We start from the raw sequence: 12895 nt of genomic DNA on the forward strand, positions 1-12895 counted from the left end.
ATATAAACTTTGAATATCAGTCAAGGGGAAAACTGATACAATATTGTTTCTGTATAAACTACTATAAACTATAAAGGATAAAAGTGTGAGCAATTTCAGGCTAGATTACTTATAACATCTGGTTTATTTTTTTCCCTCAAAAAAAAATTAATGTATTAATTAGGTAGGTAGGTAGATAATTGTTGCGGGAGGGAGGGATAGATAGGTAGACAGAATTTGTGAATGGATGGATAGGTAGATAGAAGTTGTCGATAGATATATAGGTAGATAGAAGTTGTCGAGAGACAGATAGATAGACAGTTGTTGAGGGAGGGAAGGACAGATAGGTAGACAGAAGTTGCCAATAGATAGACAGATAGACAGACAGATAGATATAAGTTGTCAATAGATAGGTAGATAAGATAGATAGATATAGACAGAAGGTGTCAATAGATAGATAGATAGACCGATAGATCGATAGAAGTTATCAATATATAGGTAGACAGACGTTGCCGATAGATAGATGGAAGTCGATACACAGATAGGTAGATAGAAGTTGTCGATGGATAGATAGAAGTTGTTGATAGACAGACAGAAGGTGTCAATAGATAGATAGATAGAAGTTGTCAATAGATAGATAGATAGATAGAAGTTGTCAATAGATAGACAGACAGATAGACAGACAGAGAGACAGATAGATAAGACAGATGGATAGAAGTTGCTGATAGACAGATAGATAAGATAGATGGATAGATATAGACAGAAGTTGTCAATAGATAGATAGATAGAAGTTATCGATATATAGGTAGACAGACGTTGCCAATAGATAGATGGAAGCTGATACACACATAGGTAGGTAGATAGAAGTTGTCGATAGATAGATAGATAGAAGTTGTCGATAGATAGATAGATAGATAGATAGATAGATAGATAGATAGATAGATAGATAGATAGATAGATAGATAGATAGATAGATAGATAGATAGATAGATAGATAGATAGATAGATAGATAGATAGATAGATAGATAGATATTGCATGGATGGATGGATGGATCAATCGATTAATTAATTTTTATTGATACCAGAGGGAAATTGCAGTGTTTCAGTAGCAAATTGCATATAAACTTGCATATACTACGCAGAAAAATAGAAATAAATCTAGGCATAACTTCAAGTACAATCATCCATCCATCCATCCATTTTCCAAGCCACTTCTCCGTCAGGGTCGCGGGGGGGTGCTGGAGCCTATTCCAGCAGTCATCGGGTGGAAGGTACGATACACCCTGGACAGGTCGCCAGTCCATCGCAGGGCAGACAGACAGACACAGACAGTCACTCACACACTTACACCTAGGGGCAATTTAGCATACTTAACTTAAAGTACAAGAGAAATAAAATAAAAGTATATCTAATTACATATTTACATGGCATATGAGACAGGTGCATGGGTTTCTGTTGTTGTCAGCCTTATTCCAAAAGGAAGTGTCTCGCTTTTACCATTTTAAAAGATGATAAAGAGAAGATTATTTTAAATATATTAATGCACGCTTTGATTCCTGAATGGAAATGTGTGTGGTGTAGATTTTGTCAGCACCACTCCTGATAGCCACTGTTTGGTTCTTTTTAATTCCATCCTTAAGAACAGACCAGGATTTGAAAATTAAAGGAACTTTGAACCATCTCAATTTCCAAGATCCAAGGAGAAGTTATACAGTATGTATCTGTGTGTGTAGGCATGCAAGACCGATACCTGTTCCGAGTCCTTACGGGTAGAATTATGTTCATCAGGCAGTGCTAGCTGTGGGTACAAGCCCCGGCACAGCACCAGTCTGAGCAGAACCTGTTGCCGAGATGACAGATCCGCACTGATGTACGCAGCTTCCTGAAGCTCACTCACATTATGCCGCAGTTTGAACTTCACTTCCTGTGAGGGCCAGCCAAACAACGACTAAGAATATACTTTCTTAATTTATTGTCTGCAATTCAGCCTTTGATCCCAAGTTTTCTGCTGAACTGTATAATAAATTTAACCTAATAAAACATTTTTTAAATCAGAAAAATTTAAAACTTGTGCTGCTGTTCCTCAAATTAATCACCTGTATGTCCATGTCCTGTCCTGCAGAGTCTTTGTCCTTCTTGCCAGATCTGGTTCCCTCACTGTCTGAGCCAGAGGAGGGTTCTCCACCCAGGCCCTCCTCCAGACAAAGCACTTTCCTGTGGCTGCCCTCCTGTAGGTCATGCTCCCTTTTAAGCTGGAAAAGTCTCTGACGCTCAGTCAGTCTCTTCCTGCGCTGGGCCCGGTCCTGTGCTAACTGTACAGAGTGCTTCTCTGGCTCTAGCAGTCCATGGCTCCTCAACAACTCCTACACACAGGGTACACAGTGCACAGAGTACAATTAACATCTACAGAGATACACAGTGTTGTGAAAGTATTTGCACAATTTCCTCCATTATTTAACATATTTGACATTCAGTTTAAGATCCTCATTTAAAATGTAATATATGACAAGAAAAACAGTGAAACACAAATCAGTTTTTAAATGCTCATTTACTTGCAAATTTAAGCTTATTCTGAAGATGATGCCTACAACATGTTCCAACAATGTTAGCACAGGTGCAATTTAAGGAATGCAGTGAAATGTTCTAAAAAAACAGCTTGAACAGGTGATGCAATAATGTTTGAGTATAAAAGGGGCTTTCAGGAAAGGCAGAGTCCTATAAAAGAGAGGACGAATCAAAATGTGATTCAATGTGTCAACAGTTTAAGAATAGCATTCCTCAACAAGCATCTGCGTTTAGGGATTTCAGCATCTCTAGTTCATTGTTATAGGATTCAGAGAATCCAGAGAAATCTGTGTATAAAGGACAAGGTGAAAAACAACACAGATCGCCTGTGACCTTTGATTCCTCAGATCACTGCATTAAAAATTGCATTAATAAAAGTTAAACTGCAAGTTAAGTCATGTATCAGCAAAATGCTGCTGACATCTGTGGGCTAAAACCCATCATAAAAATGGACTGATGCAAAGTGGAGATGTGATGTGGTCTGTGAGACCACCTTTTAAATTGTTTTTGGAAATAATGGACATTGTGTTTTCATGGCTGTTAGGATTTTGTCTCATTTGTTTTATTTTCCTCACTGTTATGTTTCCATAGTTTTAAGTGTTACTCCTTTTCCTTAAGATTGGATGGATAGTTAAATAATCTATCCATTTTCTAAGCCGCTTCTCCCTCAGGGTCGTGCTGGAGCCTATCCAGTTCATGGAGTCATAGGATGCCAGTCCATCACAGGGCAGTATTTAACTAGAGTAAATAAAACAGGATCTGTGTCCCCGAGAAAGCAAAGTCGGTTTTTTAAACGATAGATCTTTGGCTTTTTACAAATGAAACTATGGCCTTGGGGGAGGAGTGGACAAAGCATAAAGCTCTGTTTTAAGCTGCTGACCGGGTTTGAAGATGGACAGCATGCTTCTACAATAAAGTAATTTCTGCAAACCTGCTTTCTTCCTTTACAAAAGAAAATATCAACTGTAGCTGATCCAGTGACTCAGTTGGGACAATCTCCTCTTTTTTGTTTAGCATTGCAAAAAAAAACAATGAGTGAGACCTCCTGCTTAACCGCCAGACAAAAGAGAGGACTTGCATAAGTCCTATTGACTCTGGGTCACGGAACATGGGAACATGGGAACATGGGATGGTGTTCATGGGTCTGACAATATGGGGAGGTAGTTTACAGTTTAATTCTGTGGGGCAATGTTCCCAAGTTAAATGTACAGGATTTTTATTAGCGTTAAACATTTGTGGGATTTCCCGGTATGATTTAACATCTACATGTGCATGATCATGGTCAATTCAAGGGAGATGTACTGCAGATTTTAGGTCAATTCTTTTCAAAGAAAAAGGAAAAAATGTATGAAAGGTTTGCTATTCCAGAGGAGTCAGAATGGGATCAAAACCACTGTTATGGTTCTAAATGTGTACAGACAAGGGACCAGTGGCAATCTTTGAAACAGCAGGAAAAATTAAATGGTTAAATTCTCAAACGACTAGTTCTAATACTGAGAAAAAGTGAACACACTCCACGTTCCGTCAATATCCTCTAGGCTAAAGTGAAAATTATTGGGGAAAGAATGAAATGAGTCACACAATCAGGGACAGAAATTGCAAATTGCACAAGTACAGCACACAAATTGCAGCCCACTTCAACACTAACTCGGATCCCCAACGGATGTGGCAAGGGATTCAAGCAATTGCAGACCACAAGAACAAAGTCAGTGCTCCATTAACCACAGATGGCGCCCTCAGTACTGAACAGTACTGAAAATGGAATAAGTAACTTTGGAATTAAATAAGGCATAGTAGTTACACTGGTTGTATTTAATGCTTCAGTTGCGTTCAAGGAGAAGAAATGTTGGGATTTTGTTTTATTTTCTTATTTCTTTTTTTTTCCCTCATCGTTTTGTTTGTTTTCCTTAAAATTTGGCTACTTGTATTAATTTACGACAGTCCAAATGACATTTTATGACCCCATCTACGGGCATAATTTTGGCTTTCCTGGGACAGAACACACTTTTTACCACACTAAACTATTTACAGTAGGATCCAAGTACCCAAGAAACACAACTATGATTTTTTTTTTTGTTTGTTTTTTTTTAAACAATAGGATCTAGTTCTATGAGAACACTTTTTTATGACCAAAACTAGGGCCTTGGGGGAGTAGAAGACAAAGTATAAAGCTCTGTTTTCAGACTCTCCTGCTCTCTTCCTTGGCAAAAGAAAAGATTAACTTTAGGGCAAAAGAGGAAACAGACCATCCTGACTGTTACCAATGCACAGTTCAAAAGCCAATGTCTGTTTTGCTGTAGGGTACATAAGTATCAAAGGCAAGTGCTCTTTATGTGGAGAAAAGTATTGGGACACCTACACATTACACCTAGAGAAATTTTTAGACATTCCATTCTAAATCCATAGGCAATAATATGGAGTTGGTCCCCATTTGCAGCTATAACAGCTTACACTCCTCTGGGAAGCTTTTTATAAGATTTTAGAATCTGCGTGTGGGAATTTTTTTCCCATTCATCCAGAAGAGAATTTGTGAGATCAGACAATGATGTTGGAAAAGAGGTCCTGGCTTACAATCTCCATTCTAGTTCATCCCAAAGGTGCTTGATTTTAGGTTAGAGCTATGAGTGGGCCAGTGAAGTTCTTCCACACCAAACTCAGCTAGCCATGCCTTTATGGACCTTGCTTTGCGCACTGGGGCACAGTCATGCTAGAAAAGGGCCTTCCCCAAACTGTTCCCACAAATGAATTCCACATACAATTGTCCAAAATGTCTTGGTATGCTAGAGCGAGGCAATATGGCCAAAAATGTTATGATAAACAAAATTCATATCGTTTGATATCTAGGCATATTGCGAACAATGTGAAATCCTTATTTCTTTCAAGTTTGAAGGCTGATTTTTCCTCCTGAGTGGTTAATTGCTGTTTTAATCTATCCACTGTGGTCAGAACATAAACAGTGGAACATTTCACAAGTCTATCTTGGGAGAGTGGGAGAAAGTTTCTGGTTAGCTGTTTTTACCAGCTGGAAAAGCATGGCCACAAGGCTCTGCCATTGCTCCTACCACATCCACATCAGAGTATATCACAATTTTCAAACACCTGCTAGCAGATGTCTGGATTTCTCTATAGTAGTTTGCAGGGTAAACCGCAATATAACTAACACCAAACAAACAGTGTCCTCCTTTTAGGTATGTTTAAAAATTGGTGCTTTATCTACAGTAAAATTAGATTGCTGTGTTGTGCGAGTGGTGCAGTGCTGCTTCAAGTTAGCCAGCTGCTAAAAACAGCTAACCTGGAAAGATAGCATTCTCCTGCTCTCCAATGCCTCACAGGGTCCTCAGTTTACTTTTGTTTAAATCAGTGCTGTAACTTGCATGAGCCCAGGTCTTGGGCTTGGGAAAGCACTAATACTTAAATATGATTGTTTGAGCGCTGTAACACAGCCATGTAATTTCGAGGAGCTGATGTAATTTAAAACTGTTAAAGCTTGTTAGGAGGTTAGGAAAGGTGTGTTCACTCTAAGCCAGTACAGTTACACCTCTTATCTCATCACTCACACTTGGTCACAGGAGAACAGATCACTGATTGCTCCACTCAAACAGGGAATGTAGAACTCCATGTGTCAGACGTTGCTAAAGCATATTTGGCAACATAATTTACTCCCTCCCTCTCTAATCAAAAACTTGGAATTGAGCCGAGCAGAGTAATGTCGCTTTCCTGGCAGCAGAAAACGCCTCCAGGGCTGTTGCCAGAATGTGGAAGTGTGAGAGCAATGTATTATATGGAAAATTTATCAAACAGTTCTTATAGCTCTATCAATGAGAGTTATATTGCGATAATTATTTTATCGCCCAGCCCTAGCTAAAGCATTAAGATTTAACTTCACTGGAACTAAGGAGCCTAGGCCAACCCCTGAATAACAACCCCATAGCATTATCCCTCCTCCACCAAACTTTACAGTTGGCACAATGCAGTCAGGCAGCTAATGTTCTTCTGTTCGCCAAATCCAGACTCGTCCATAAGACTGTCAGACAGAGAGTGAAGAATGATGATTCATCACTCCACAGAACATGTTTCTACTGAGTCCAGCGGCTGCGTGCTTTACTTTTGTTAATGCTGCTTCCAGAGGTTATTTGTAACTCTTTAGTGATTGATTCAACAGAGAATAGGCACTGTGCGCTTTAGCACTTGGCAGCCCCACTTGGAGAGCTTAAGTAGCCTACTGCTTTGTGGCTAAGCTGTTGTTGCTCCCGGAGTCTTCCATTTCACAATAATAATGCTTACAGTTGACAGGGGCTGATTTACCAGGACAGAGATTTCATAAACTGACTAGTGGCAGAGGTGGCATCCTATGACAGTGTCATTTTAAAGTCACTGATCACATCAATATGACCCATTCTACTGCCAGTGTTTGTCTATCGAGACTGCAAGGCTATATTCTTAATTTTATCCACCTGTTAGCAATGGGTGTGGTTGAAACACCTGAACTCAATGATTAGGAGGGGTGTCCCAATAGTGTAACTTGCAAATCTGTGATAGCACCGTTAATACTGAGGTTTACACATATATTTCGTAACAACATATGCTACCATGTAATTTTCAATGATGTCCCTGCTTGTTTCAGCAAGACAATGCCAAGGTACATCCTGCATGTGTTAACAGTGTGGCTTTGTAGTAAGAGAGTGCAGGTGCTCGACTGGCTTGCCTGTGGTGCAGACCTGTCTTCCATTGAAAACATGTGGCATATTATAAAGCGTAGTATTTGACAACGGAGACACCCAACTCTTTAGAAGTTGAAGTGAAGCAAGAATGAAAATAAAGATTCACTACTGTCAGAAAAACAGTTTTTCAAATGATTACTGAACATTGTTATAAGGAAAACCGAAGTAACACAGTAGTAAATATGGCCCTGTCCCAACTTTTTTGGAATGCACTACAGGCATCAAATTTAGTAGCTATATATAAATAATAATACATAGTTAAAAATATCTTGTCTTTGTACTGTTTCCAATTGAACACAGTTCAAAAAGCTTTTGCATTGCTACCTGTTTTCATTAGCATTTTATCTACTGTCACAACTTTTTTGGAATTGGATTTGCATTTCACTAACTTTCTCTCTCATCTCTTTCAAAACTTCTTTTGACCATGGCATAATGCTGGGAAGGTTCTACTTGATATTGATTGTGATATTTAGATTCAACAGAGCTCTGGCAGTTATGAAGTCTAGATTTGTCTAATAAATTTTTTCACTTGGGGTATTTGGTATTGGATAGCTTTTTTCGAAAAAGTACCGTTTGAAAACTTTTGTGTTTACTGTGTGTTTTTGTGTTGGCTTTGTATGTATATATATATTCACATATATACACACACTGTTCAAAAAACATAAGTGACCTTATTAATCCCACAAACAGGGAAATTCCATCTCCGTTGAACCCATCCGTGAAGTGAAACACCACATACACACTAGTGAACACAAACACACACACACTAGGGGGCAGTGAACACACTTGCCCGGAGCAGTGGGCAGCCCTATCCATGGCGCCCGGGGAGCAGTTGGGGGTTAGGTGTCTTGCTCAACGACACCTCAGTCATGGACTGTCTGTGCTGGGGATCGAAGAGGCGACCTTCCGGCATAGGGCCAGTTCCCTAACCTCCAGCCCACGACTGCCCCCAAAAATATGGAACGCTTCACGGATTTGCGTGTCATCCTTTTGCAGGGGCCATGCTAATCTTCTCTGTATTGATCCAATTTTAGTACATGTGCTGCCGTAGCGAGCACAATAAAGGGAACACTTAAACAACACAATATAACTCCAAGTAAATCAAACTTCTGTGAAATCAAACTGTCCACTTAGGAAGTAACACTGATTGACAATCAATTTCAGATGCTGTTGTGCAAATGGAATAGACAACAAGTGGAAATTATTGGCAATTAGCAAGACACACTCAATAAAGGAGTGGTTCTGCAGGTGGGGACCACAGACTACTTCTCAGTAGCTTTCTGATTTCTGGCTGATGTTTTGGTCACTTTTGAATGTTGGTGGTGCTTTCACACTCGTGGTAGCATGAGACGGACTCTACAACCCACACAAGTGGCTTAGGTAGTGCAGGTCATCCAGGATGGCACATCAATGCGAGCTGTGGCAAGAAGGTTTGCTGTGTCTGTCAGCATAGTGTCCAGAGCCTGGAGGCGCTATCAGGGACAGGCCAGTACACCAGGAGATGTGGAGGAGGCCGTAGGAGGGCAACAACCCAGCAGCAGGATCGCTACCTCTGCCCTTGTGCAAGGAGGAACAGGAGGAGCACTGCCAGAGCCCTGCAAAATGACCTCCAGCAGGCCACAAATGTGCATGTGTCTGCACAAACGGTTAGAAACCGATTCCATGAGGATGGTGTGAGGGCCCGACGTCCACAGATGGGGGTTGTGCTCACAGCCCAACACCGTGCAGGACGCTTGGCATTTGCCAGAGAACACCAGCATTGGCAAATTTGCCACTGGTGCCCTCTGCTCTTCACAGATGAAAGCAGGTTCACACTGAGCACATGTGACAGACGTGACAGAGTCTGGAGACGCCGTGGAGAGCGATCTGCTGCCTGCAACATCCTTCAGCATGACCGGTTTGGCAGTGCGTCAGTAATGGGGTGGGGTGGCATTTCTTTCGCACAGCCCTCCATGTGCTCGTCAGAGGTAGCCTGACTGCCATTAGGTACCGAGAGGAGATCCTCAGACCCCTTGTGAGACCATATGCTGGTGTGGTTGGCCCTGGGTTCCTCCTAATGCAGGACAATGCTAAACCTCATGTGGCTGGAGTGTGTCAGCAGTTCCTGCAAGATGAAGGCATTGAAGCTATGGACTGGTCTGCCCATTCCCCAGACCTGAATCCCATTGAGCACATCTGGGACATCATGTCTCGCTCCATCCAACAACGCCACGTTGCACCACAGACTGTCCAGGAGTTGGCGGATCCTTTAGTCCATGTCTGGGAGGAGATCCCTCAGGAGACCATCCGCCACCTCATCAGGAGCATGCCCAGGCATTGTAGGGAGGCCACACACAATACTGAGCCTCATTTTTACTTGTTTTAAGGACATTACATCAAAGTTTGATCAGCCTGTAGTGTGTTTTTCCACTTTAATTTTGTGTGTGACTCCAAATCCAGGCCTCCGTTGGTTAATAAATTTGATTTGCATTGTTGCTTTTTGTGTGATTCCATTGTCAGCACATTCAACTTTTTGTGTGTGTGTGTGTGTGTGTGTGTGTGTGTGTGTGTGTGTGTGTGTGTGTATATATACATACATACATACATATACACACACACACACACACACACACACACACACACACGTATACAGACACACAGATACATTATATATACACTGCTCAAAAAAATAAAGGGAACTCTCAAATAACACATCCTTCAGTAAAACTTTCCTAACAGTGGTAAACAAACATGCCCCATTCAAAAAGTCAAGAATCAGAGACAGATCAAGTCCCTGATTTACAGGTGAAGTTTCCTCATTGTTTAAGGCCAGAAATAAAGCTTGGTCAACTGCTCAGGGGAGAGAGACCATTGGCTTACATTTAGACAGCTGAGAAATAAATGTATTTCTGCTGTTAGAAAAGCTAAATCAGAATATTACTTTAGCTTAATCACCAGCACTAGAAACCCTCAAAACGTCTGGAAAATAGTAAATTCTCTAAAAAATAATTCCCCCCTTTTTCCAACAAGCGTTTTAGTTGACAAGCAGCTGATTTCTGCCCAGAAGGAAATATGCCAAGCCTTTAACTCACATTTTGCTGCAGCCGGCCACATCTTTGATAAGAATAGCACAAACCTATTGAATAAAACTGATCTCAGCTCTACTGTTTCTAAAACGCATGGTCTTTTCTCACTCCAGCCATTTTCTCTATATTTAGTAGCTAATGCCCTGGCTAAAATTAATCCATGAAAAGCCACTGGAGAAGATGGGCTGGACCCCTTTTTATTGCGTCTCGCAGCCCCGATTATTTTAGAATACATTTTATACATTTTTAATCTTTCAGTTTTATCTTGCAGAATTCCCAGGGTCTGGAAAACAGCTCATGTAATTCCTCTGCATAAAGGTGGTGAGACAACAGATCTGAATAATTATAGGCCAATCTCAAAACTGTCATGTTTAGCAAAAATGTTAGAATCTCTAGTAAACCAGCAATTGAAATAATTTCTTCATGAAAATTCTGTTTTATCTAAATATCAGTCTGGTTTCAGAGAAGGTCACAGCACTCTCTCTGCTATGACACTGGTTTTAAACAATCTTTATTCAGACATAGAAGAGAAGAAACATTGTGCAGCTTTTTTTATTGACTTAAAAGCATTCGACACAGTTGATCACACTCTTCTTTTATGGAACTTAGAAAAGATTGGCTTTGATGCAACTGCGCTGGACTGGACCCAAAACTACCTCACTGACAGAAATCAATGCATGGCATTGAATAATTTGAAATCAGAGTTGGTATCTGTATCTAAAGGTGTACCACAAGGTTCAATTTTGGGTCCAGTCTTATTTAATATCTACATAAATGATATTGCTACCTCTGCTTCAACCTCAGACTGCAAAATTCACCTTTATGAAGATGACACGATTTTACATTGCTCAGCTGATTCTATTCATGCTGCAACAAGAAAATTACAGAGCTCATTTAACGCTCTGCAGGTTAAGCACAAATTAGTTTTAAATGCCACGAAAACTAAGTTCATGCTGTTTTCCAGTTCTTTTAATACTGATTTTAGTACTGTAAATATTACTACCCTGGCAGGATCCACTATTGAGAGAGTCACAGAATATAAATACCTTGGCATATGGCTGGATGATAAACTCAGTTTTAAACCACACATAAATAAAATAGTAAATACAGACAGAAGCTGGGTTATTTTTATAGACATAAGTCCTGTTTCCCCATGCACGCCAGAAAAAGACTAGTTGAAGCAACTTACTATCAGTGCTGGACTATGGTGACGTTATCTATAAATATGCTCCCTCCAGCTCTCTCAAATTACTGGACCCAGTGTATCACTCTGCCCTGAGGTTCATCACTGGAGATCCGTACAGAACTCACCACTGTGAGCTGTATGCGAAAGTTGGGTGGCCCTCTTTAACGGTACGAAGGGAAACACATTGGTTGATTTTTATTTATAAGACACTCTCCGGTCATTTGCTAGAATATATCACTTCATTGATGAATACAAATAACAGTAATGATCAGACTTGCTCTAGTAATTGGATCAACTGCCAGGTACCAAGAGTTTTTACTGAACTGGGAAAATCTGCTTTTAGTCACAGTGCACCAGTGAGCTGGAATTCACTACAGGAAACACTAAAACTCAGCTCACTGGTGTCACTTTTAATATCAAACTTTTAATATCAAACCACCTACAGACAGACTGTACCTGTTTTACTTAATCATATTTATTCGTAACTTTTATTTTTGTGTTAGTTCTCCTTAGTTTATCTCTTTTTATTTATTTATTTTAAAGTTTTTTATCATTACTTTTTTAAATTTGTGATATTGTATTATTACCTTACTAATTTCTTATCTACTTTTGATCTTAATTTCTTATCATTTAAATCTCAAGTTCTATTTTTATCTACTTTTATCTTTTATTCACTGTTATTTAAAATTTTCTTTTAATTCAAAATGATTAAATGTAGTTATTATTTTCTTTGTCATGTCAATCCCTGTTTTTGTAAATGCTCGGCTACATTGAAAATGAGGGTTGCCCTCAATGTACTTCCGAGTCAAAATAAAGGTTGATTGATTGATTGATAGATCTGAATGAATGAAATATTCTCATTGAATACTTTGTTCTGTACAAAGTTGAATGTGCTGACAACAAAATAACACAAAAATGAAAAGTGACCAAAACATCAGCCAGAAAGCATAAGTACTGAGAAGTGGTCTGTGGTCCCCACCTGCAGAACCACTCCATTATTGAGTGGGTCTTGCTAATTGCTAATAATTTCCATCTGTTGTCTATTCCATTTGCACAACAGCATGTGAAATTGATTGTCAATCACTGTTGCTTCCTATGTGGACAGTTTGATTTCACAGAAGTTTGATTTACTTGGAGTTCGGGCCGTGGGGGCAGCATCCTAAGCAATGAGGCCTAGACGTCCCTTTCCACAGCCACTTCCACTAGCTCTCCGGGGGGATTGCGAGGCGCACCCAGGCCAGCTGGTCGATATAGTCACGCCAGCGTGTCCTGGGTCTTCCCCAGGGTCTCCTCCCTGGTGGACTTGCCTGTGACAGCTCACGAGGGAGGCGTCCAGGAGGCATCCTAACCAGCTGTCCGAACCACCTCAACTGGCTCC

At 40.2% G+C, this 12895-nt stretch overlaps 1 protein-coding gene and 1 non-coding gene across 4 annotated transcripts in view; both read right to left on the reverse strand.

Annotated features, from left to right (window-relative positions):
• The window catches only part of dhx34 (DEAH (Asp-Glu-Ala-His) box polypeptide 34), a 32154-nt gene that overhangs the window by 6291 nt on the left and 12968 nt on the right, over positions 1-12895 (reverse strand). For all 3 annotated transcript variants that reach the window (XM_017686254.1, XM_017686257.2, XM_017686256.2), the window contains exons 9-10: positions 2077-2343; positions 1731-1904 (exon numbers count right to left, since the gene is read on the reverse strand). In XM_017686254.1, coding sequence (XP_017541743.1) covers positions 1731-1904; positions 2077-2343 — 441 coding nt within the window. The remainder of the gene's footprint in view (positions 1-1730; positions 1905-2076; positions 2344-12895) is intronic.
• On the reverse strand, positions 8218-8324 carry LOC119263764. Its single transcript, XR_005130498.1, has one exon. It is a non-coding gene; the product is annotated as a U6 spliceosomal RNA (small nuclear RNA).

Source organism: Pygocentrus nattereri, chromosome 7, assembly GCF_015220715.1.
Source record: "Pygocentrus nattereri isolate fPygNat1 chromosome 7, fPygNat1.pri, whole genome shotgun sequence".
NCBI lineage: Eukaryota > Metazoa > Chordata > Actinopteri > Characiformes > Serrasalmidae > Pygocentrus > Pygocentrus nattereri.